This window comes from Pieris napi, chromosome 12, assembly GCF_905475465.1.
Source record: "Pieris napi chromosome 12, ilPieNapi1.2, whole genome shotgun sequence".
In the NCBI taxonomy this organism is placed as follows: domain Eukaryota; kingdom Metazoa; phylum Arthropoda; class Insecta; order Lepidoptera; family Pieridae; genus Pieris; species Pieris napi.
This window is the reverse complement of record NC_062245.1, coordinates 414,878-437,562: the sequence shown is the minus strand read 5'-3', so window position 1 is coordinate 437,562 and position 22,685 is coordinate 414,878. Positions and strand designations below refer to the sequence as shown.

The following is a 22,685-nucleotide window of genomic DNA, read 5'->3' as shown; positions in this document are numbered from 1 at the left end:
GCACCGAACACTTTTATCGATTTAAACATGCATTTTCATTAAACTCATTTCTTTGTAACCGACATCCAAAAAGGAGGTTATCAGTAGGTAGGATATGCTAAGATTATCTATTTACAAGCTCGTGTGTTAAATTTCGTATGTTTGTCTACAAATTTCTTCAACTAAAAGTCAAGTTGAGAGCAATGTTGGCCTAGTGGCTCCTTTTTACATTCGCTCGAACGGTGAAGTAAAACATCGTGAGGAAACCGATATGTCTTAGACCCAAAAAGTCGACGGCGTGTGTCAGGTACCGGAGGTTGATCACCTACTTGCTTATTAGATTTAAAAATGATCCTGAAACAGATTCAGAAATCTGAGGCCAAGACCTAAAGAGGTTGTAGCGCCACTGATTTATTTATTTAAAGCAATTTTATCTTCTATATATATAAATTATGTATTTTGTATAATAATACCTTCTACTGTTGTATTATTTTTATTATAAACGGACAGTCAGTAAAAGTCACAGTAGGAACTCTGTGCTTGACCCATGCCTTTTAGAAAGAACTATTTGTTTTAAATTCGTAATTTTTTAAGATAAATAATTCCCGAATCTTTTCAAACAAAATTCTAAAAATCAAGATTTACGACTCCCGTGCTGGATGCACGTAAAAAAATAATACAAACGTATTGAATTGATTAACGCAAAATTAAATAAATATAATATGTTATTTTTAAGCAAACACGGCCTAATCTATATTGAGACTGATTATCATGATAGGATTATGGCAAGGCAACCTATGTTGTTTTGTATTATTACATCCAACTTAAAAAAAATACCACATTTTTTGCAAGTTACATAAAAAGATGGCGGATTTAGTCCGAATTCCAAAGTGAAATAATTTTTACAGTACAATTTTTTTAATTAATTTTCTTCGATAAGCTGCTCGACTTCGGTTTGAAGTTGACTAATAGGCCACCCTGTATACCTAAGTTTTACAGAACTTGTTTTAAAGAAGATTATATAAAACAGTATCCATATAATGGTGTCATGACAGTGGGAGCGAAAACGGGTTTTTCCCGACTGTAGCAAGTGAAGATCTGTGGTCTCTGCCTATCCTATCTGCCTAATAGAGTAATATTAAGCCTATCGCATTCCTTGCTTGTAAAGATAGTTGTGTATGGTATTTACACCGTAAATACCAATATTAGGGCTCTAACCAAAATTTTACCAATGCCAGTCTTGCTATTATTACGAAAAGAATACTCACTATGCTGTGGAGGAGGTACTGAGGAGTAGGTGCTATCTCTGGGCAGATGATGTCCCAGCATCCTGTGTCCAGCCATCTCCAGATTGGCTACTGTGTGTGACCGGACCATACCTGCGTAAAGAAACGTTGCTATTAAAAATTACCTATATCAGATTGATACGAGATCTAGTCTCTTCCTGTACGGAGTAGCAACGTGGATTATTTAGGCTCCAGATAGGCAAATGATTGATGTCTTTGAGATGTGGTGCTGGAGGCAAATGTTAAAAAAACCGTGGACTGCGAAGCGCACCAATACATCGATCCTGACCCAACTCCGCATACGGACTTTCCTATCTACCTATGTCTATGACTACAATAGCCATACAATGCGCAGAGGCGATGAGAACTTGAAGAAACTGATCGTGGTTGGTAGGTAACACAGAAGGTCGTTCACAAACTAGATGGACCGGTCAAGTGAAAGAATCATCGTCCTCAAAACTGTACACTGTAAGAAAAGCGCTGGACAGAACCCGGTGGAAACAGTTTGTATGTAACACTAGTTTTTTTTAAGAATTGTTTATAGAAGTGCTCAAATAAAATCTATTATATCATGAATATTTGTAGACAGCTACTATGTTGTTAGTTCATAAGGTATCATATAAAATTCAAAGACAAAGCAAAACAAAAAGAAAGGTTTTACATAACACTTTTGAATCTACATTTTTCTTAGTTATTTATTAGAGTATAGAGTACCCACCTACATAAGATAATCGGTAAAAATACAATGAACAGGAAATATGTAGTGATATGATACAAATGTGATAGCTGTTCTGCAAATGATTATTTAAATATTAATATATGGAAATTGTATTCGTTTTTACAACAAACTCCCAAGCGAAATTAGAGTATTATCACTAAATAAATTCAAAGCCCTCGTTAAACGTAAATTAATCAATTAAGCTTTTTATAAATTTGACGAATACTTAAATGATCCTAATCCTTGGGATTGATTTGCTCCCGTTCAAATAATTTGTATGACTCGTAACTTGGCGATTAAAAAGAGTGGCGGAAAGTATCTTGCCAGTTCTTCTTACCCGCTCTACGCCCTTGACTTGCGAACTGGTAGTAAATGTAAATTTACAATTAATTTAACTTGACAATTCAAAAGTGTACTTGGTTACCCACTTGAATAAAGATATTTTGAGTTTAAGTTTGAGTTAACACTTTGTTGCATTACATATTTGATACACATACATTTTTTTTTTTTTTAATATAAATTTCCCACTATCCCCGACTCTTGTGGTGCGGGACCTTATTTTGTACATATATTTTGTAGAAACATATACATACATACATACATTAAGAGATTTCCTAATATACATATATATCCATATATAAAAATACACATATTTCTATTTTATATTCATGGGCCAGTGGGGGCCCGTCTCACCTCTGCTACGCTCTTGTTGCAGCGAGTGACACATCTCACTACCTTACTGCAGAAATCTTCCAGTTGCGATCTGTAGTTTTTTAATATATCCGGTAAATGCTCGGTTGTTACCTTTGTATTGATTTGTTGCTCGAGATCGCACCTGGAGGCTCCGAATACAGGACATTCTACAATGAGATGTATCACTGTCTGACTCGTTTGTGAGTCGCACGTACACGACGGATCTGACTTCAAGCCAAAACTGTGCAGGTATTCAGCAAACGCCCCATGTCCTGTTAAGATCTGCATCATTTGTGGGCTAGGTCTTTTTTATCTAATAATTTTGTACCCGTCTATAACACTACTTATAAAGAATTTTGTTGTTTTAGCGGTATGGGTATCTTTGTACCGTTTGTCCCACTCCGATATCGTTTTCTGTCTAACCTCTTTCCTGATGTAAGAAAGCGGTATCTTTACGTAATCCACTTTTGTCCCCAATGTTTCCGCCGTCTCCTTTGCTAAGGCGTCCCGCTCTCTCATTTCCCGGTATACCGATGTGGGCCTTAATCCAATGAAGGTCTATGTTGATGCCTTTTTCTCGGCTTGTTCTTAGCTTATGACGAATTTCAACTACCTGAGGATTTAGAGAGCGTTCGCCCGTGACGGCTACCAGGGACGCGCGTGAGTCACTATAAATTGCGGCATGTTTTTTTTTTTTGATGACATCATCGACTGCACTGCGGATGGCTATTAATTCAGCTTGGTATACAGTACAATGTCGTGATAGCTTGATTTTTAGATTTTCCGTTTCGCTTCCATTTTCCCATTTAGACCAAGCCGCGCCCACTCCGAGGTTAGTCTTGCTACCATCGGTATACATTTTTAGGATTTCTTCGTTATCCAGCCGTTCGTGGTTATCAACGATGTTAAAATGTAGGCCTGTTTGTTTTGCAGGGTGTGGTAGATCCTTAAATGATGACCTTCGTTCTATCTTAAGATCCTCTAATCCGCTCGGAGATTAACCCCTTCTGGCTTCATACATAGTAGCTTCCTCTTGTACTCTTAAATCCAGAGGCAGTGTGCCTGAGAGTAGTATGAAGGCGTTCAGTGAAACCGTCCGGTAGGACCTACATATTTTCTGGGCAAAGCCTCGTTGTAGCTTGCCCAGTGTTTTGCGTACATAAAGCTTTTTCACAGATGGTGCCCAGGCCGCAGCAGCATAAGTAATAATAGGTTCTATTACAGTGTGATATATACTTGCGATAATATCCGAATTTAGTCCCCAGTTAATTCTGGCTGCTTTAGATAGCTGTTTGTAAATTTTGATTGCCTTATTACAAACGTTTTTTATATGGCCGTTAAATGTAAGTTATGATCTATTTCAACTCCCAATACTTTAATTTGTTTATCGTTGCTGATTGGTTCTGAGTTCATGGTAAGGCGTGGGGTATAAAACTTATGATTGCGCGTTATCTGAATGTATGCCTTAGACCCAAAAGTGGACGTGTGGTAGGCGCAGAAAACATCTTTAGCTAGGAAAAACCTGACCTTCGTGGTCATACAGAAACATACAGGAATCGGAAACAAAGCTTGGTTTGTTTTGTACATGAATATCGAAATGCTCACCGATTTGCGGCCTCCAATTGCGATTCTCCTGCTGCGACAGATCCCCTGGTTTTAGTACCCTGGCGGGTTCCGTGGCACCCCGGAGACGGCGAGCAGGGAAGATGAACTCTTCCGGGTAATCTGGGTCTTGATATCGGACGCATAACACCCGGTTATCCAGGACAGGGGCAAGGCCCACCACGGGAGACGATAGTTGCCTGGATGGACACATTGTTGTTAAAATTTAAATTTAAATTATAGCCCAAAAATTGCTTAATTTGAATTATATTATCGTACATCAGTTTAACTGCAGGTTATGATATCGAGTTCACGAATGTGTAATGGTTCTTACATGCATACTACATAAAACAGGTATTAAAAAAAAGTGCGTGCGTACAAAGTACACATATCAGAAGTTCTTTGGCATTAACTAATTTTTAAGTCCATATTTAAATAAATCTAAAACTTTAGATTTCCGATTTACGGAGGGAAAAATAAAGATATGTTCGGAATTTAATGAATTTAATTGTCATTATTAAGTGTCGAATATTTATAAAAATAAAAATATATTTTTTTTTTTAATTTATTTCTTCGGTAGTAAAAACACGTGGAATTTTAATTTACAATTCGTCATTTGAGTTTTCAATTAATTATTTTGCATAAAATATAAAATACTAATATTTCATAAATTCTCTTTACGAAATTTTAATTTTTAAAATAGATAAAAATTCTTAAGGTTTTGTCAAATGTCAAACTTTACAGAAAGAATGGTTTGGTAGCTTCTGATACCAGATTTATGATTCATTGATGTTATAGAACGGGCCTTCGATTCGTTTCTTTTTGTCCGTTTTCCTTGATTTGAGACATACTGTATTGTAAAAATTCTATATTTTAACATATTTTTACCAATATCACTAAATTGTATTTTTTTTTAAACAACTATGTTGAAAATCTTACTTGGCGGTGGTGAAATCTAAACTAAAAACTTCCCATTTCTAATCTCACAAATATGTACATAATATAGCCAGTCTCTATAGAAAATCATTACGAGCACCGTGGCCCATATATTTCTTACCCGCCAATAATGACATCATCAGCACTCAGCAGTACATCTCCACGCACACCCTCACTTCTATAGGGATAGCGCTGATCGCTCTCTATAAGCTTTTTCAATTCCGCCCCAGCCGCCTGGTACAAACCCAGCAAAAACTCATAGCTTTGGTTCCCCGTTGATACGTATAGGCGGTCGTGACCGCGAATGTTTCTTTTAACTGTAAGGAAATAAAAGATTTTTTTTACAAATTCCATCTAAAAGCTTTCTTTTATATATATATAGAACAGAGGGCAAACGGGCAGCATCTGATGTTTAGCGATACCGCCGCCCATGGACACTCTCAATGCCAGAGGGCTTACAAATACAATTTTTTTTTATATGATAGGGGGGCAAACGAGCTTGCGGTACGACCAAAAAGGGCAGTCTACGCAGCCCATAGACACCCACTTTTAGTGGGTGGGTTGCCGGCCTTTAAAATTATTATTTTATACTATTATTTCACAATATATTATACTCACTTTCAGCCTGCGACAGATCCTCGTAATAGGGCTCCAGAGCCTTGAAGAGTCTCGCCTCGTCCACGAAGGGCAGCAAGGCGACTCCTTGCCACGCGAACTTCTTTCCGTTCAAGTCTATCTTGAAGTCGATCGGGTAGAAGTCTATTATTGGTGAAGACTGTTAAAAAACAAGTTTAAGACGCAAATTAAAAAAAAGAAAATATTTCCACTTCACTGATACAACATGGAACACTTCGATCTAACCTAACTTAAGACTAATAAGAAATTTAAAACTATTAAAAAAGGTATTTAACATAAGAAAGTGTTCAATACCACTATTTACAGTCTCTATTAAGGGGAAGACACTTTGTTCTATCACTAGTTCAAAGTACTTTTCAATCTTCTCACTAGGCACGTGGTGTCAAAAAGTTGAATAACCTCGACAGTCACGTGATAGTGGAGAGTAATGAAGAATATAAGAGTAAAACTTCTTTAGAAGGAAAAGGAAATATGTCAGTTCAGAGCAAATATAAAGAAATACTATAGCTGTTAGGTAGTAGTCCTGACTGAGATTGTTCAAAATGAAAGACAATTTCTCTTCGCGAATTTACGAAGTAAAACTGTGGTATGGTATTCAGAGATAATCACAGACCTTTCTGCTCTTGTAATGATAAATATTTCTAAATTACTAAAAAGTTTATACGTACCGGATCGCTCATGAGCTTTGCCCACGGCTGAGGCACGTGCTGTGAACTGGCAGCCGGGAACACGCCCATTAGCTGCTCTAAGGGCCGGAACTGAAATTACCGCTTTAGTTATTTCAAGATATACAAATATAAAAAATTAAATACATATAATAGTATCAATCGCTTATACTGGGAATAAATAAGGCGCAACTGCGTTTCTATATATTATGTCAAGTGACATAAATTAAACATCGTCGATCAGACGGCAAAGACAACATTACAAAAGAGTTTATATAAAATAAAAAATATAGACATGAGTTTGTATAGGAAAATATATTATGTTTTCCTTACATACATATATGTAGAAAATTAATTAAGTTACCAAAATTTCTCAATGCTAACTTTAATTAATAAACCAAACTGTTTTGTTTTAAGATCTAGTTTAATAATTCAGTTACTTAAAAAGTACTTTAAAGATGGTTTGATTATGCGATTTATTTAAAAAATAAATCAGTAGCGTTACAACCTTTTTAGATTTGGGCCTCAGATTTCTGTATCTGTTTCATGATCATTTGTTAATCTAATAGACAAGTAGGTGATCAGCCTCCTGTGCCTGACGCACACCGTCGACTTTTTGGGTCTAAGGCTAGCCGGTTTCCTCACGATGTTTTCTTCCACCGTTCGAGCGAATGTTAAATGTTACCTCAGGAATGATAGTCGCACGCTGACGCCACTGACATGCACTTGATACGTTACAAGAAAGATATTAATTTTTTAACAATGTAATAAATATTAATATTGAAACTCACCGGCTTCGTGCCCTTTTCGAATTTGGTGCTAAGTCCGCTAATATTGACAAAGTCCGAAGCGAACGGGGCGTAATGGTACGGGAAGTACCACTTCCACGAAGCACAGCCCTGGTAGTAGTAGCGAAGCACCCAGCAGAGGCCGCGCACGTATTGTAGTGCTACCCGGTACCTGAATATAGCATATCACCTTTAAAATTATTGACACAATCTATAACATAGAGAAAACTTGAGCAAAACAACTGGTTTTTAGATTAAATATTTACTTATTAATTAAAAAAATTATATTACTAATTAATTAGTACGAGTCAAGGCTGTACATTTTGCTCACTCAGGCTTTCTTAGTTTTATAAGCGATTTTCTAAATGGTCGGAGTTCCGAGGAGAATTTTTGTGTATGTGTGTATTCGAATTTAGTCAAGGAGAGCACTTTTCTGTGTTGGAGTGTATTATCCTTTAGAATAAATTCTACTTAATAAATAGAGTAAAATTACTTTCATATAATAATTTTCATACCTAAACTCCAAGTTACTCTTGTCCACTTCAAACTTGCTCTCATAATATCTCTCCTTGAAGCCTTCTTCCCAGAGCCGAACTTCGTCGTGTTTGTCATCGTCATCATCGAGACCGGCCTGGGTGGCGCTGCGCTTGCGCGACCGGCCTGACTCTTCTTCTTCTCTCTATAAAAACGGCTTATAAAGTTCTACTGTCCAACTGTCCACTTTTGTAAAGATTAAACTCGCAAACAACGATCGATCGAGCCAAGGAACGATTTTATTTTTCTATAAATATTTTATGTTCTTTAATGTAACCACGGGCAGCATAAAGTAACAAAAATATCGCTAATATTTTAACGCAAATCAAAATATCTATATCAGATCGTATTCATGAATTGAAAACTTTAATATGATTATAGAAATGCTAATAGAAGTAATATCCTGTATTAATTCAATATCTTCTATATGTGATACACATATAAAAGTATGTGTAATAGTGAATTTGTTGGTCCACTCACATTGGCAACAGCTTGCATTCCCGCTCGACGAATCTCAGCGGCTTCTTGTCGGGCATTTTGTACCGTTTTGGGTCCACCTCCAAGAGCCTGTAAATTATAAAGGATTAATCCTGAAACTAAAGAACATCCTTTGCAGGTTTTATGTTTCGTGCAATGCAATTCAATACGAGTATTAAATTAAGCAATACACTTTAATTTCGAATTTAATAACAGACTAGATGATTATTATTTATTTTCTAATCTTATTATTACTCTTTTACTAAGAATATTATTATTTAGCCTGTATTAAGCACAACACTTTTTCAAATTTCCTTTATGAATATGTTTGATCATAAAACCAGATTTCTACATACCCTAGGCGCAAATTGCGTGTCCTCAAGCAGTTGAAAGTTAATTTTCTGCTGTTTTTTAGCTTTTTCCCGGGCTTTGAAGCTAACTTCATTTTGATGCCGGCGTTTGAAGATCTCGTCTTCGACACGTCCCAACTCGTCCATTATAACTTGAACTCTGTCGAGGTTCACATCTCCCGAATCTGTTATCCAGCCCTACAAAGTAAACGACGTCAAAGTAAAACAAAATATAGTTCTATTGACCAATAAATATGGCGCATAGCATATTTTAAAACGTTGATATATAAAAATATTTACATTTCCTTAGTTTACAAAAATCTGTAAATAAATATATCTATTCCACAAACTACCCTCATTTCAACTACCCTACCTTAGTTTTGTAAACGCACTTCTTATACAAGTTGACAAGTCGATCTACCGCCCCCTCTCTTATCTCAAGGCTGGGTAAATGAGGTAAAAAGTCGTTTCCCACGAAGAAACACATAAACACCCAGTCATCTAAAGCTCGCTCAAAGTCATATGGAAAAGGTAAGTTTGGCATTTGTAATTCCTGCAAAATAAATTTTAGCTAAATAAGAATTTCCTGAAAAATAAACATTTAGAAAAAAAAAATCTATAGAATGAATGCTAGATATGCTCTGTGTCTCCTCTAACCTCTATTGACTATGGCCATCAGTCAATGACTTGTAATACAGATAATAGGAATATAGAGGCTTTTGATGTAACAAGAGTTTTTACTAATAACATCATAGAGGCTTAGAATTTTTTTTAATTTACCTTTTCTAAATATTCTCTAAGAACATTCAGCCTCACAAATATAAAGCTGTCTTGATTTCCAAATGCTGGATCGGACCTTACTAACGCAGCATCGGGACTACTGCCAGTGCATTCTTTCATTTCGTGGCCTGGAAATATTATTGGTATCAATGAGAACATTTCTCAAAACCCTTTTTTAAAACCAACACTACACACAACTACAACAGATATGTCTTAAATTCATAAAATGCAGACATAGACCAGTGCAGATAGCCTTTAAAATAAATAAAAAGTGAAAAAAATTACAGTAGGATGAAACCCATTAGAAAAGCAGGGGAATATGATCAAAATGAAAGGAAAAATAAATTACGGTCGATCTGAGGTCGGGAAGGGGTAGGGGGGGAGTTTTAAGGGTAAAAAACGGTTTATCTCGATTTCCGGCAAAAGTACAAGTCCTATCCAAGAAAGTTAAATGGCAAAGTTGGAGGTAATAAAAAGATCTAAAACTTTTGTATTCACACATTTTTCACATAACCTCAAAATTTATGTGAAAATTTCAAAAAACCAAGTTTTTGGTTTTTTATTTTTATCTTTAACAAAAATTATTTTTTTTTAACGAAATTTGGTGAAAACTTACCTTTCTATGTCCCAAATACACTGTAATTTATTTGATTAAAAATATTTATTTGTTCACCTTATTTTGAATTAATATCGAAAAAACACCCTAATTTTCAATCGAAAATTCTGACGTCAAAATTTCAGCATTTTTCAAAAAGTTGGTGTGCTTTCAGTTCGTTGAAATCTCTACTTTCTTATGGTAAAAAAATATATATATATTACCATAGTAAATCTTCTCAGAAAACGCAAAAAATCGTATGCAGTAACGCCCAGACCTGTCATCCCCTTCCCTACTTCTCTATGAATCTTCTTTAAATTATAATCAGATGCCAATTTATTACTATTTTAAGATAATTTATATATACCTGAGTGACTTAAAAAAAAATTTAGCCTTTAGATGAGCTAAAATTTTCGTATTTCATAGAGAAGTAAGGAAGGGGATGACAGGTCTGGGCGTTACTGTATACGATTTTTTGCGTTGTCTGAGAAGATTTACTATGGTAATATATATATATTTTTTTACCATAGGAAAGAAGAGATTTCAACGAACTGAAAGCACACCAACTTTTTGAAAAAAGCTGAAATTTTGACGTCAGAATTTTCGATTGAAAATTAGGGTGTTTTTTCGATATTAATTCAAAATAAGGTGAACAAATAAATATTTTTAATCAAATAAATTACAGTGTATTTGGGACATAGAAAGGTAAGTTTTCACCAAATTTCGTTAAAAAAAAATAATTTTTGTTAAAGATAAAAATAAAAAACCAAAAACTTGGTTTTTTGAAATTTACACATAAATTTTGAGGTTATGTGAAAAATGTGTGAATACAAAAGTTTTAGATCTTTTTATTACCTCCAACTTTGCCATTTTACTTTCTTCGATAGGACTTGTAGTTTTGCCGGAAATCGAGATAAACCGTTTTTTACCCTTAAAACTCCCCCCCTGCCCCTTCCCGACCTCAGATCGACCGTAATTTATTTTTCCTTTCATTTTGATCATATTCCCCAGCTTTTCTAATGGGTTTCATCCTACTGTAATTTTTTTAGGTTTCAAAAATTATCGGCACTGGTCTAACAATGTAATAACAAAAAATTTAATTGAAAAAGACCATAAACTATAAACTAAGTGAAAAAAGACCATAAAAATCGGACACAGATCTGTAACCTAAAAAATTAAATAATGAATTAAGAAATATTAAAGTTTCGTAAATTTAACTGGTCATAATGAAACATAAATTTAAACATATTTAATAGTACTCACCAAGTTGTCCACATACATCACAAGGCCTAGGTTTATTGGGTTTAAACTCTTCCCTTATGATGGTAAAATTAGGTTCATGTGTTGCCAGCCCCAACATAATAAGGTCAGCGTCAGCCCCACATAACACATGTTGTGTGTTTGGATCGTGGTCTGGTTGAGCTGTGAAAATATTATTAGAAAATGTCTAAGCATAACATTGATACAGCATAATTTTTTTTTATAGAACTGGGGGCAAACGGCAGGAGATGTTAAGTGATACTGCCGCCCATGGACACAGTAAATGCAAGAGGGCTCGCGAGTGCGTTGCCGGCCTTTTAAGAATTGGTACGCTATTTTCTTGAAGGACCCTAAGTCGAATTGGTTCGGAAATTCTTCAGTGGAAGTGATACGGGTGGAATTTCGTATTCTGCCACGACGTCCGAAACTAATAGTTAATAATTATTGTAGTGTACAGTTAAAGTATAAATAAAAAAAACTACTTAAGAATGTAACTTATCAAAAATAATGTAATGAATGTTATAGAAACTAGATCTTTATATTATAGCTTAATGTTATACCTCTCTGTCTACGAATGTAGTCCATAATTTTGTGTTCCCCTTCCCCTGGCACATTAGCATCAGATAAAATAACTTTGATGCCTTTCCATCCTGGGTCACTGTTTAACCTGTTTTAAATTAAGACCTGTGTTATCATATACATAGATAATAATTTAAAAACATGTGCTTACCATATATTTATTTTATTAGCAAAGTGCCCCATCAGACTTTTGACTATGTCAAAACTCTTAAATTATATTTATAGGTCTACCCACATTTGATATGCAGCACTAGCTGGCATTGCTTAGTTCTTAATTTATTAACTAATTGAATCATTATTAATAAAACCCTACCTGTCATGAATATAATAATGTAAGCATTTGCTGAGTCTGTCCATGAATGGGGTCCCTGGTGTGATACAATTTGAGTCAAAATGGGCCTCTTTGGGCCTTTCAGGAGGTAGATATGCACCCTTAACTTCCAGCTCTGAGCGAATGCGAGCTACTTCTTCAATTTTTTCTTGAGTTTCCTTTGAAGCTCTGAACCGACGGGATCTTTGCTGGTTCATTTTAGCCCTTGGTGCCTTAAATATAAAATATAATCATATTAATATAATTTTACTAAGAATACATCAACAATGTGATATATTTTTAATGTGTTAATGTTTGTCTGACCTTTAAACCACTGGGATATTAATTACATCAACTGTTAACAATTTACCTTGGCCCCAGGCAACATCTACAATTAACATTTAAATAAAAATTATAGTCCAATTTAGTTATTCCTTATTATCTGTGAAAAGATGTTGTATGATATTTTCTAATAAAGGGAACATTAATGTGCAGGACTATACTATAATTTACAATTTATAAAAATATAAAATGAATATACAAAAAAAATATGAAAATAAACTATTAACCATATAGATACAATAATGCCCAATTATACAAGGTGTGACCATGAGACAAACAACAACAATGATTTTTAATTCAAATCATCAAGAATTTATGAATTAATGATGATATAAAAAATATGAGTACAACTTACAACACCATCAATAGCCATGTACAAAACCTTCCTAGGTCGTACAATACGAAAAAGGCGGTCAATACATTCAAAAATTGCTACCATCATCTCATCTTCATCTTTAGGTGGAGGCTTATCTTCAGGATGGGTACAAGGATGAATAATACCATTCATATCCAAGTAAAGATTGTCAAACTCCAAACCATTTGGGTTTGGAAGTGATGAGTCCACATACACTAACTGGCCATCTACATCGACTGGCTAAAAATAAAAGATTAGATAAATATCTGAAACAAGCTTCATCTGCGTAATTTACTCAGATTTACTAATGTTTCAATGAACACACACAGCTAACATTAAGTATTTTATGCAGTAAAATTGTTCTAAAATCAGCATATTTACATCTTAATTATTAAGCTCATTTACAGTTAGTAAACAATTATTCAAACACAAAAATTAATTCGATAGTCATAAAACAAGAGTAGTATTTTATGAATTAAATATTTAGCACTTTTAGTTAATGTTAGCATTAGCTTGATAGACGAATCTATATAAGACATCATTTCTTACAATATTTTAAACCTTAAGGTTTAAACTTTACATGTTTAAGGTCCTTTAATATTAGAGCAGCATAATTCAGATAAAAGATCGCATCATTCGCATCAACACAATTTAAGCTAATAAGTTATAATATGTTTATAGGTTATATTCCTTACCCTCTGTTCAATACATTCGACAATAACACTAGGATATTTGCGGCTAAGCCATCGAAAGAAAGCTGGAACTCCCATTCTTTACACTTTGTTTCACTAGAATAATTTGAAATTCTGGTAAATAATCTTGAATTGAATTGTCACGTATTCAACACAAACAAATCGACGCAGATGCCATGGTTAGTAACTTAAATAGTAATATAAAATATCATAATATATATCATATACTCTATGGTTTAAGAGTATAATCCACAGATTAGGTAAAGTATAATCAATCACAAGTTAGTCTCGTAAATGGGTATGGGATAATGAGTCGATGGGTCTAGTTCTACTACAATTTCGTAGCGTAGAAAAACTAAAATTCTCTTTTAATTAGTATTCTTACTTCAGTATAAAAATATCAAATAGTGGTATAGGATTATTACTATGTTTTGTTTCATTGAATCACAACGAAATCTATGAAGTAAATTCTTTACAAATTAATTGTAATCTGTTATCAATATCAAGTCCTGTATCAGTATACTCTTTGAATCAGCTGTTCTTTATTTTGGAATTTGGATTATCAAATTGATTATCGGCAATTCATTTTCTATAGAAAAATGAAAACGTATTCTATATTAAACTATTACAGAAAACTAATCAAATATGGCAGCATGCGCACGTACTGCAGCTCCTTGGGAGGAGAGCAAAACAATATGGAAAAAATAAGAAATATCGGCATTCTAGCTCATATTGATGCAGGTTAGAACTTTCAAGTTGCTTTACAAATGATATTTATGATTGTATTTAAATTTAAGTTTCTTCCGTATACAGGTAAAACGACAACAACGGAACGTATGCTATTTTACTCTGGTACTATTAGAACAATGGGAGAAGTGCACCATGGAAATACTGTAACAGATTACATGGAACAAGAGAGGCAGCGGGGCATAACTATAACTTGTACGTATTTTATAAATAATCTAGCCATAGTTGCTCATATCTGGAATTTACACTACCTTTTAGAAGTCTTATTTCTGCTGAAACACTTATTTTTTCAGGTTCAAATCTACCTGAAGGAAAATTATATTTAACATATGTATATTTAAGCCTTTAGTTTATAAGTAAAAAGAGTCAGTGCTAACTGAGTCCTAGGTATGAATTAGATTGGTTTTTTACAGTAGCTACAAACTGACAAACTTCTATTGCCAGGAAAATCATGTAATAATTATAAGTATATTAACAACTGTGACTTGTCTACTTACAGCGGCGGCTGTTTCATTTCCCTGGAATGGTTATCAGCTTAACCTAATAGACACACCAGGACACATTGATTTTACAATGGAGGTGGAGCAGAGCTTAGCTGTTTTAGATGGTGCCGTTGTTGTCTTGGATGCTTCTGCTGGTAAGACTTCAAACATTTACTGACATTACTAACACCAAAACAGAATTTGTGTTTGTTTTCCCTAAGTTAGTTTAAATTTTTATAGGAGACGTTAAACTGATACCTTGATAGTTAACGTTTTATTATATCCACATCTGCACTGCAATTCTGTGTTTGTCAACGATCAAATTGACTTTACTTTCAAGAATTGTCAACCTCATTTAATCAATGTGGTGGTGTTAATTTTGGTTTCTTCTTATGGCCATGTGCCTCTCTTGTGTTGGTACTTGTTGTGGCTGGCGGGACTTGAATTTGTGTATGCCGTGAAATTATTAATTTTATTCCAAATTTACACTGATGTAGAAAATGTGATTTCCAAGTAAGCTCAATCATTGGCATTTACAAAACATGGGGTTCCCTATTACATTCTCTCTGTATTAAAATATACAACTTTACTTAGTTGGTTAAATTATAAACTACAATAATTGTTGTGTCAGAACAAAAATAAGTTTTTTTATATAAATAAATAAATAAATATGTTTATTAAGGAACATAAGATACATGTATCACTTATTCCACGTCATTAAATTTGAATTTGTAGGCATCCCTACTCATCGGCAAAGAAGACAGAGGGTGTAGGCCGAGAGAAAAAGCCGGCGTAAAAAACTCTCGGTACTCTTTTAAAATAGCAAATCATCAAACAACACTTATTTTAAAACAAATATCGCAAATTAATTAAAGGTAGCCTGTCTAGCACTAGTCCCAGGCCCTTTTATCAACTAGATAATCGTTGACTTTATAGTAAGCCTTTTTACACAGCTTTTCTTTAATACATTTCTTAAATTTATTGAAAGGCAGAGATAAAAGAGCCTCTGGGATTTTATTAAAGAAGAGTATCCCTTTCCCCAAAAAAGAATTACTAACTTTAGATAGTCTAGTACGGGGAGCAGCCTGCGTTTGTTCCGTGTATTAGCATTGTGCGTATGTTCTATTCTAGTAAACTTATCACTATTTTTGTATACATACATAATATTTTCATACATATATTGCTAGGGAAAGGTAAGTATATTAACTATTATTATATATTATTTAATACCTTTTATTTGATTTTAAGGAGTGGAAGCACAAACATTAACAGTATGGCGTCAAGCAAATGGTTACCAGGTGCCCCGGATTCTGTATCTAAACAAAATGGATAGAGCAGATGCTGATGTGTCTATCTGTGAACAGTCCATACGTGATAAACTTAGAGCTCTGCCACTCCTATTACATGCTCCAGTTATGCATGAGGGAAGACTTGTTGGTATGTTTATTTTGCTGGTTCAAATCATACAGATAAGCTGTAAACATTATTTTCCACAATTTATATAATTACTAACTTTTATCTAACCATAATAATATGTAGTTTAAAAAATGAAAGTAATTGTGCTGAATTATTCTAGGCTATTCATAAATTTTTTTTAACAGGTCTCATTGACTTAGTGACGTTAGAAGAGGTCGTATGGAGTTCAGGTCGCGGCCAAAATTTAAATAAACGAAAATTATCTGAAGCCACTGACGGCAAGCAATGGGAAAGAGCCATGACTGACCATAGACAAATCATAGACAGACTCTCTTCTATAGATGACGAGTTGGCAGATATAATTTTACAACAAGAATCATTGGACAATATAGACACAAAAGACATTGTGAATGCTATAAGAAGATGCACCTTGAACATGTCTGCGTTTCCAGTCTTATGCGGCAGTTCCTATAAAAATATAGGTGTACAGACCCTAATGGATGGAGTTATATCTTATTTACCGAATCCGATAGAGGGCAGTAGATTACAGAAATATTTTGGGGCCGATTTATGTGCGCGGGCTTTCAAAGTTCAACATGATGATCAAAGAGGGGTTTTGACATTTCTGAGGCTTTACGGAGGGGAGTTCACAAAAGCCCAAAAGATTTATAATATTGCCAGAGATAGTAGCGAACAGGTACAGTTTTTGGGAGCAATATCTATTGAATATTAAGCGCGATCAAACATTCCAATCTTTTATTTATTTAAAAATTATATATCTTAAGCCATTGTATTGGCCATATGACTTAAATAAAATATATCAATCAGTGGCGCTACAACCTTTTTAGGTCTGCACCTCAGATTTCTCTAATCTAATAGGCAAGTAGGTGATCAGCCCACTTTGCTTGACACACGACGTCGACTTTTTGGGTCTAAGACATGCCGGTTTCCTCACGATATTTTCCTTCACCGATCGAGCTAATGTTGAATGCGCACATAGAATGTAACTCCATTGGTGCCGGGGTTCGAACTTACGACCTCAGGTATGAGAATCGAACGCTGAAGTCTCTGGGCCATCACTGCTCTGATGACTTACGAAGACAAGACGACAAGAAATTACGAAGCTATATCTGAAACAACCCTAATACTTTTTAGGCAGGAGCACTGTATGTGGCTCTGGCAGATGAATATCGGCCAGTGGAAAGAGTTACAGCGGGAAATATTGCTGTCGTTAGTGGTCTTAAGGTATTATTCATAAATTATTATAATAACAGTCTTTATTTCAGATACTTTAAAACACATTTATATTTCTATCATCTCGTTCTTTTTAGACACCTGTGCCCTTTTTTGGCAAAGATGTCCCACAAATTCCGACTTTTCTGAATGTACCACCTGCTGTTTCCTTAATGTGGTCTGGTCTATCCACCTTCTTAATTATTGTCTTCCTCTTTTGCGTTTATTGTTTATCCATAAATAATTAAGATGAAATACTCATGTATATTTTGCAAAATAAAATTAAAGGCCAGATAAAGAGTAGGACCTATTTGATTGTAAATTTCTTAATAAATAAATAATTTGGTGTTCAATAATACTTCAGAATTAGACAAGAGATATTTTCTACTTGACTGATTGACTACAAGTACGTGGCGCTGAACTTACTTTAAAGATTTAGGTTAGATTTTCTTGCCAGTTTCTATTGATTATTTTTCCGACCCAAATATCGGCCAATAGAATTGCACCATTCGACGTCACGTGGTACAACCTACATGGTATTATACTGATAATTTTTTGTGAAAATTTTCTCTGGTCGTTGCTTCAAGAAAAGTATTAAGTAGTTGTTTTATTCATTATGAAATTCTTATTTGTTAACTGTACATTTCGTCTCATGGTGCAATTCTATTGGCCGACATTTGGGTCGGAAAAATAATCCCGCATAATTAAAATAAGCTCTTGTGGTATTATAAGTGCAAAATATATTATATATTATTAGCTGACCCGGCAAACGTCGTTTAGCCATGTATATTATTTCTAGGAAACATTTTTTTACTTCAATAAAAATAACTATTTACTGCAATAAAAAATAGTCTTGATCGTAGATGTCACATAATAATCAAAATAAAAAAAATATTGGGGTGGACACCCCTTATCACTAAGGGGTTTGAAAGATAGATATTAGCCGATTCTCAGACTTACTGAATATGCATAAAAAATTTTATAAGAATCGGTTGAGCCGTTTCGGAGGAGTATGGGAACGACCAATGTGACACGAGAAATTTTATATATTAGATTATTTGAAAAATATGTTTATGCAAGAACTCCCTCGTAAACCATTCAGTTCTTCTGTTATTATATGCACCGCCTGGATTGGGAATCAAACAAGAATATGTGAATGACACCAACGGTTAATTTCAGGCAACCATGACAGGCGATCTCGTAACATCGTCGAACGCAGCGGCGAGTCGGGCAAAGTCTAGACTTCGAGAAGTACTGAACGACCCTAAACAGACCGATCAATTGTTGGTGCCCAGTGCTAGGCAACGACTACAGGCCATAGAAGATCCTTCGACTGATGATATAGCTGACGTGTTGCTAGGAATTGGTGAGAATAAATCGGAGTCTATTTTGTTTTTTTTTAATCTAGACTTCCATGTGCGTGTGCTGCATTTCGTAAATGTATGTAATTACAAATTTCTGGAAACAAAGATCATATCGATATTATCCGTTTATATAATACTTTAGGAATAGTCTAAGTTTTATTAAAATCTATAGAGTAGGTATTTTTTGAGATATGAGAACCACAAATTTACCCTTTTCGTTTGAGTGGGATTTGATATCTGCTTATTTTATTAAATTATTTTTAACAAACTATACAATATCTTTTTTTCGCTAGGAACAACAATCCCAGAACCGGTTTTCCTCTGCTCAATAGAACCGCCGAGTGCGGCGTACCAAAGTTCTTTGGAGACGGCTTTAGAAGAGTTGCAGAGGGAAGACCCCAGTCTCCGTATCACCAGCGATGAGGAGACAGGTCAAATGGTCTTGGCCGGTGAGTCATATTGAGCTTGTCTTTCATTTCTTGATGGAATATTTTATAGAGAATAGTTGGTCCAACATATTTTCCCATAAAATTGTAATTTTTGTGACTGAATAGTGTATATATACAAGTTTTGTATATACAACAAGAACTTGGAGTCTTGCTGATTGTGTGATTTCAAGGAATGATATTGCTTGTGGTAAATGTAAATGAAAAATACTCTAGAAATCAAATGTACTTGTTTATGAAGGATTAGGAAAGTACTCGTTGTGCTGTTGGTTCAGCGTGCGACTCATCCCTGAGGTCGGAGGTTCGATCCCCTATGCACCAATGGACTTTTTGTCTATGTGCGCATTTAACATTCGCTTAAACAATGAAGGAAAACATCGTGAGGAAACCGGCTCGCCTGAGACCCAAAAAGTCGACGGCGTGAGTCAGGCACAGAAGGCTGATCATCTACTTGCCTATTAGACTGACAAATGTTCATACAGGTATAGAAATCTGAGGCCGAGACCAAAGGGGACGAAAAAGGGGCCACTAATTTACTTTATTTTGTATTTTAAGGGCAGGACAAACACACTTCTGCGTCTGTTTTGAAATAGATTAAGCGTAACCCTGATTAGGCATGACCTTAGGGCTGATAATCACATGCTTATCTAATCTGTAAAAGCATTGCAAGGTTTCCTTCTGTCATTAATTATCCCTTAGAAATCCTTTTATTTCAGGTATGGGCGAATTGCACCTGGAAATAATAAAGGAAAGAATAATTCGCGAGTACAAAATCGATGTGGAATTGGGCCCGCCTCAAATCGCCTATAAGGAGGCTTTAATCGGCTCTTCCAAGTTCACGGTCAACGTGGACCGAAAGATTGGCAGCGCCAGACAGCAAGTCAAGATTACCCTTTCTGCTAAGACTGTTAAGGGTGTCTCACAGGAGAAAATGTTGAGGTTAGTATTATGAAGAGCTGAGCTTCTTCTTGCGTGCTTCTAGAAAATTCGGTTCGTAAGGAATCTATTTTCTAATTTTGATTCCTTGACAGATGTTTTGTTTCAGGATTGTTTTGGTTACCACTGGATTTAGAAAGACAATATCACTTACATTTGCGAATTAATAGGTCATCATATTTTTAATAGGAACATGTTTACACGGATCTTCTTTTGGATTCTCTTTGCTCTTATAAAAAATATTGTTGAGTGCTGCCAGTTAATATTCTAAAATTTAGCCAACTTGATTATTTTTTATATGGCAGCCATAAATGGCAGCTGCCGCAGCCCGTGGTCACCAGTGTTAGTGGGAGCGTTGTCAGCCTTTGAGAGAGGAGCATGCTCCTTTTTCAAACTATGGGGGTTGTATCTTCTAAGAAAGTCCAAAAGGAAATGCCTAGAGTGGCATGTGGAAGTCTTATTAAAATCCTTAAATGAATATATATAATATTTTTAGGTTTGATAAAACAGCGGAAAGTGCAGCGAATCTATCCCACATCCACCCGCGGTACGAACAAGCAATACTTCGAGGGGTACACTCGGCTGTGTTGCATGGCCCCAAACTTGGCTGCCCGGTAACTATGCTGTTTCTCATATAGAGGATTTCCATATCCAGAAAATAACTCCAAAATTGTTTGTCTTTAGTAGTATAAAAAAAATTAAATTTTTAACTCTGACAATGCTTTCAAATTCATATCTCCCTATCTTCAGGTAGGCTCAAAACAGGCTCATTTATGTGTCTGTATATGATAGAGATAGAATATATGAAATGTATTATGTTTCAAACGAAAAAAAATTCGCGATTTGGCGTTCAAGAATTACGTCACGCAATTTTTGGAGATTTTTGACCCCAATGGAACGCGCCGTAACGTTTTTCTGTACCCGAGTATAGTAAAAACTTTTGGTGACCACCTAGTGACTCTTTATACCTAAAAGTTACCACCATTATGTGGTGTAAAGTACTGGAAAGTCAAAAATAATATTAACAATAACGCGTAATTCAATCCCCGCCCCGCATCGTAACGTTTTATAAAAGGACCCCCCCCCCCCCCCCCCCCCAAAATACGTTACGTAATACTTGAACGCTCCCATACTTGAACCCAACTTAACATAGTTAGGGATAATCCCTTTTATATATGATATGTTTTGCAGCTAGTAGATGTCCAAGCGACCCTTCATTGGCTGGAAGTAGGCCGTGGAACAGCCGATACTGCCGTTTCGGCCGCCGCTGTACAGTGCTTACGAAAGGTAAAAACAGGAAATTTTCCATCTTCAAGGAAGAAACTAAACATTGTAATTTTTTTAAATTATAGTTTAATCTAAATTTGCTTCTTCTAGCCTTTATTTAAAAATAATTAAATTCTAACCAAATCAATATTGATAAATCTAAAAATCAATTTGTATGTAGATATTTGAGTTGAGCGGCAGCATGCTCCTGGAGCCAGTGATGTCCATCCAGATTGTGGTTCCCGAGAGCCATTCAGCTCGAGTGATGGCGGATTTGACCAGACGACGAGCCGATATTAACCACATACACATCAGACATGGAAATAAGGTTGGTTTAATATTATTCTTGTATTTAAAGTGTAAAACGTAAATCTCTATAAGTATACTAGTGGACCCGACAGACGTTGTCCTGCATGATATTTCAAGCAATTAGTAAAGCAAAGTATGAAAGTACCGACTGCAGCGCCATCTGGCGGGCTTATTTGTGAATCTAAACCATTCCCAGATCCCCTTGAACACACACAAAAAATTTCATCAAAATCGGTCCAGTCGTTTGAGAGAAGTTCAGTGACATACACACTCACAGAAGAATTATATATATAAAGATATAAAATTCTCGTGTCACAGTGTTCGTTCCCATATATTCAGTAAGTCTGAGAATCGGCTACTAACTATATTTCAAAACCCTAAGAAATAAGTGGTTTCCACCCCAATTGTCTTTTTTTTTTCAATTTTTGTTTGTTTTTATTTTTTTGTGATACAGCATACAAAAATAAATACAACCCTTAATTTTTCTTATAAAAGTTTAACTTTTTTATTACTTTACTTTATTTATCAACTCTGAGGTTTATGAATTCGAAATCAGTGTAAGTTTTATTATATTCTCAGGTCATCGACTGCTTAGCGCCACTGTCCGAGCTGGTGGGCTACTCCTCAACTCTTCGATCTCTGAGCTCAGGTCTCGCCACATTCACTATGGAGTTCCACTCCAACCGACAGATGTCGCAGTACGACGAGGAAAAGGCAATCACTTCCATCACTGGCTTTTAAAATTATTCTCAATAATTGTTACTTTTTTAATCGTTATTTATGTTTATTTAGGATTACATTAGAATAGGCTATTCTTAAGATAAATAAAAAACATTACGACGTAGTGGTTTTATTTCCCTTGTACTTCTTCCCATAACTTTAACATTTATACGACTGTATCATAGAAAA

The 22,685-nt window shown here is 35.1% G+C and overlaps 2 protein-coding genes across 2 annotated transcripts in view; one reads left to right on the top strand and one right to left on the bottom strand.

Moving 5' to 3' along the window:
• Positions 1 to 13,779, bottom strand: part of LOC125054414 (5'-3' exoribonuclease 2 homolog) — a 29,607-nt gene extending 15,828 nt beyond the window's left edge. Inside the window, exons 1-16 of the mRNA XM_047656295.1 lie at positions 13,581 to 13,779; positions 12,886 to 13,125; positions 12,192 to 12,421; positions 11,860 to 11,966; positions 11,303 to 11,461; positions 9,445 to 9,572; positions 9,038 to 9,217; positions 8,671 to 8,862; positions 8,318 to 8,404; positions 7,819 to 7,982; positions 7,307 to 7,475; positions 6,519 to 6,608; positions 5,833 to 5,989; positions 5,336 to 5,531; positions 4,282 to 4,478; positions 1,248 to 1,358 (exon numbers count right to left, since the gene is read on the bottom strand). Coding sequence (XP_047512251.1) covers positions 1,248 to 1,358; positions 4,282 to 4,478; positions 5,336 to 5,531; positions 5,833 to 5,989; positions 6,519 to 6,608; positions 7,307 to 7,475; positions 7,819 to 7,982; positions 8,318 to 8,404; positions 8,671 to 8,862; positions 9,038 to 9,217; positions 9,445 to 9,572; positions 11,303 to 11,461; positions 11,860 to 11,966; positions 12,192 to 12,421; positions 12,886 to 13,125; positions 13,581 to 13,655 — 2,482 coding nt within the window. The 5' untranslated portion in view covers positions 13,656 to 13,779. The remainder of the gene's footprint in view (positions 1 to 1,247; positions 1,359 to 4,281; positions 4,479 to 5,335; positions 5,532 to 5,832; positions 5,990 to 6,518; positions 6,609 to 7,306; positions 7,476 to 7,818; positions 7,983 to 8,317; positions 8,405 to 8,670; positions 8,863 to 9,037; positions 9,218 to 9,444; positions 9,573 to 11,302; positions 11,462 to 11,859; positions 11,967 to 12,191; positions 12,422 to 12,885; positions 13,126 to 13,580) is intronic.
• Positions 13,780 to 14,082: 303 nt separating this feature from the next.
• On the top strand, positions 14,083 to 22,616 carry LOC125054739 (ribosome-releasing factor 2, mitochondrial). The gene is made up of 13 exons (XM_047656783.1): positions 14,083 to 14,318; positions 14,391 to 14,519; positions 14,824 to 14,961; positions 16,055 to 16,243; positions 16,408 to 16,919; positions 17,378 to 17,467; positions 18,635 to 18,821; positions 19,113 to 19,268; positions 19,982 to 20,204; positions 20,698 to 20,815; positions 21,393 to 21,488; positions 21,649 to 21,795; positions 22,356 to 22,616. The coding sequence occupies exons 1-13, from the start codon at positions 14,177 to 14,179 to the stop codon at positions 22,515 to 22,517; spliced, it is 2,289 nt and encodes a 762-aa protein (XP_047512739.1). The 5' UTR covers positions 14,083 to 14,176; the 3' UTR covers positions 22,518 to 22,616.
• The last annotated feature ends 69 nt before the right edge of the window (positions 22,617 to 22,685 follow it).

Excerpts from the sequence above, each read along its gene's own strand:
- LOC125054739 (XM_047656783.1), top strand. The coding sequence starts at position 14,177 with ATGAAAACGTATTCTATATTAAACTATTACAGAAAACTAATCAAATAT. Across the intron at positions 16,244-16,407 it reads GCATGAGGGAAGACTTGTTG|GTCTCATTGACTTAGTGACG; the intron begins GTATGTTTATTT and ends TTTTTTTAACAG. Across the intron at positions 18,822-19,112 it reads TGACGTGTTGCTAGGAATTG|GAACAACAATCCCAGAACCG; the intron begins GTGAGAATAAAT and ends TTTTTTCGCTAG.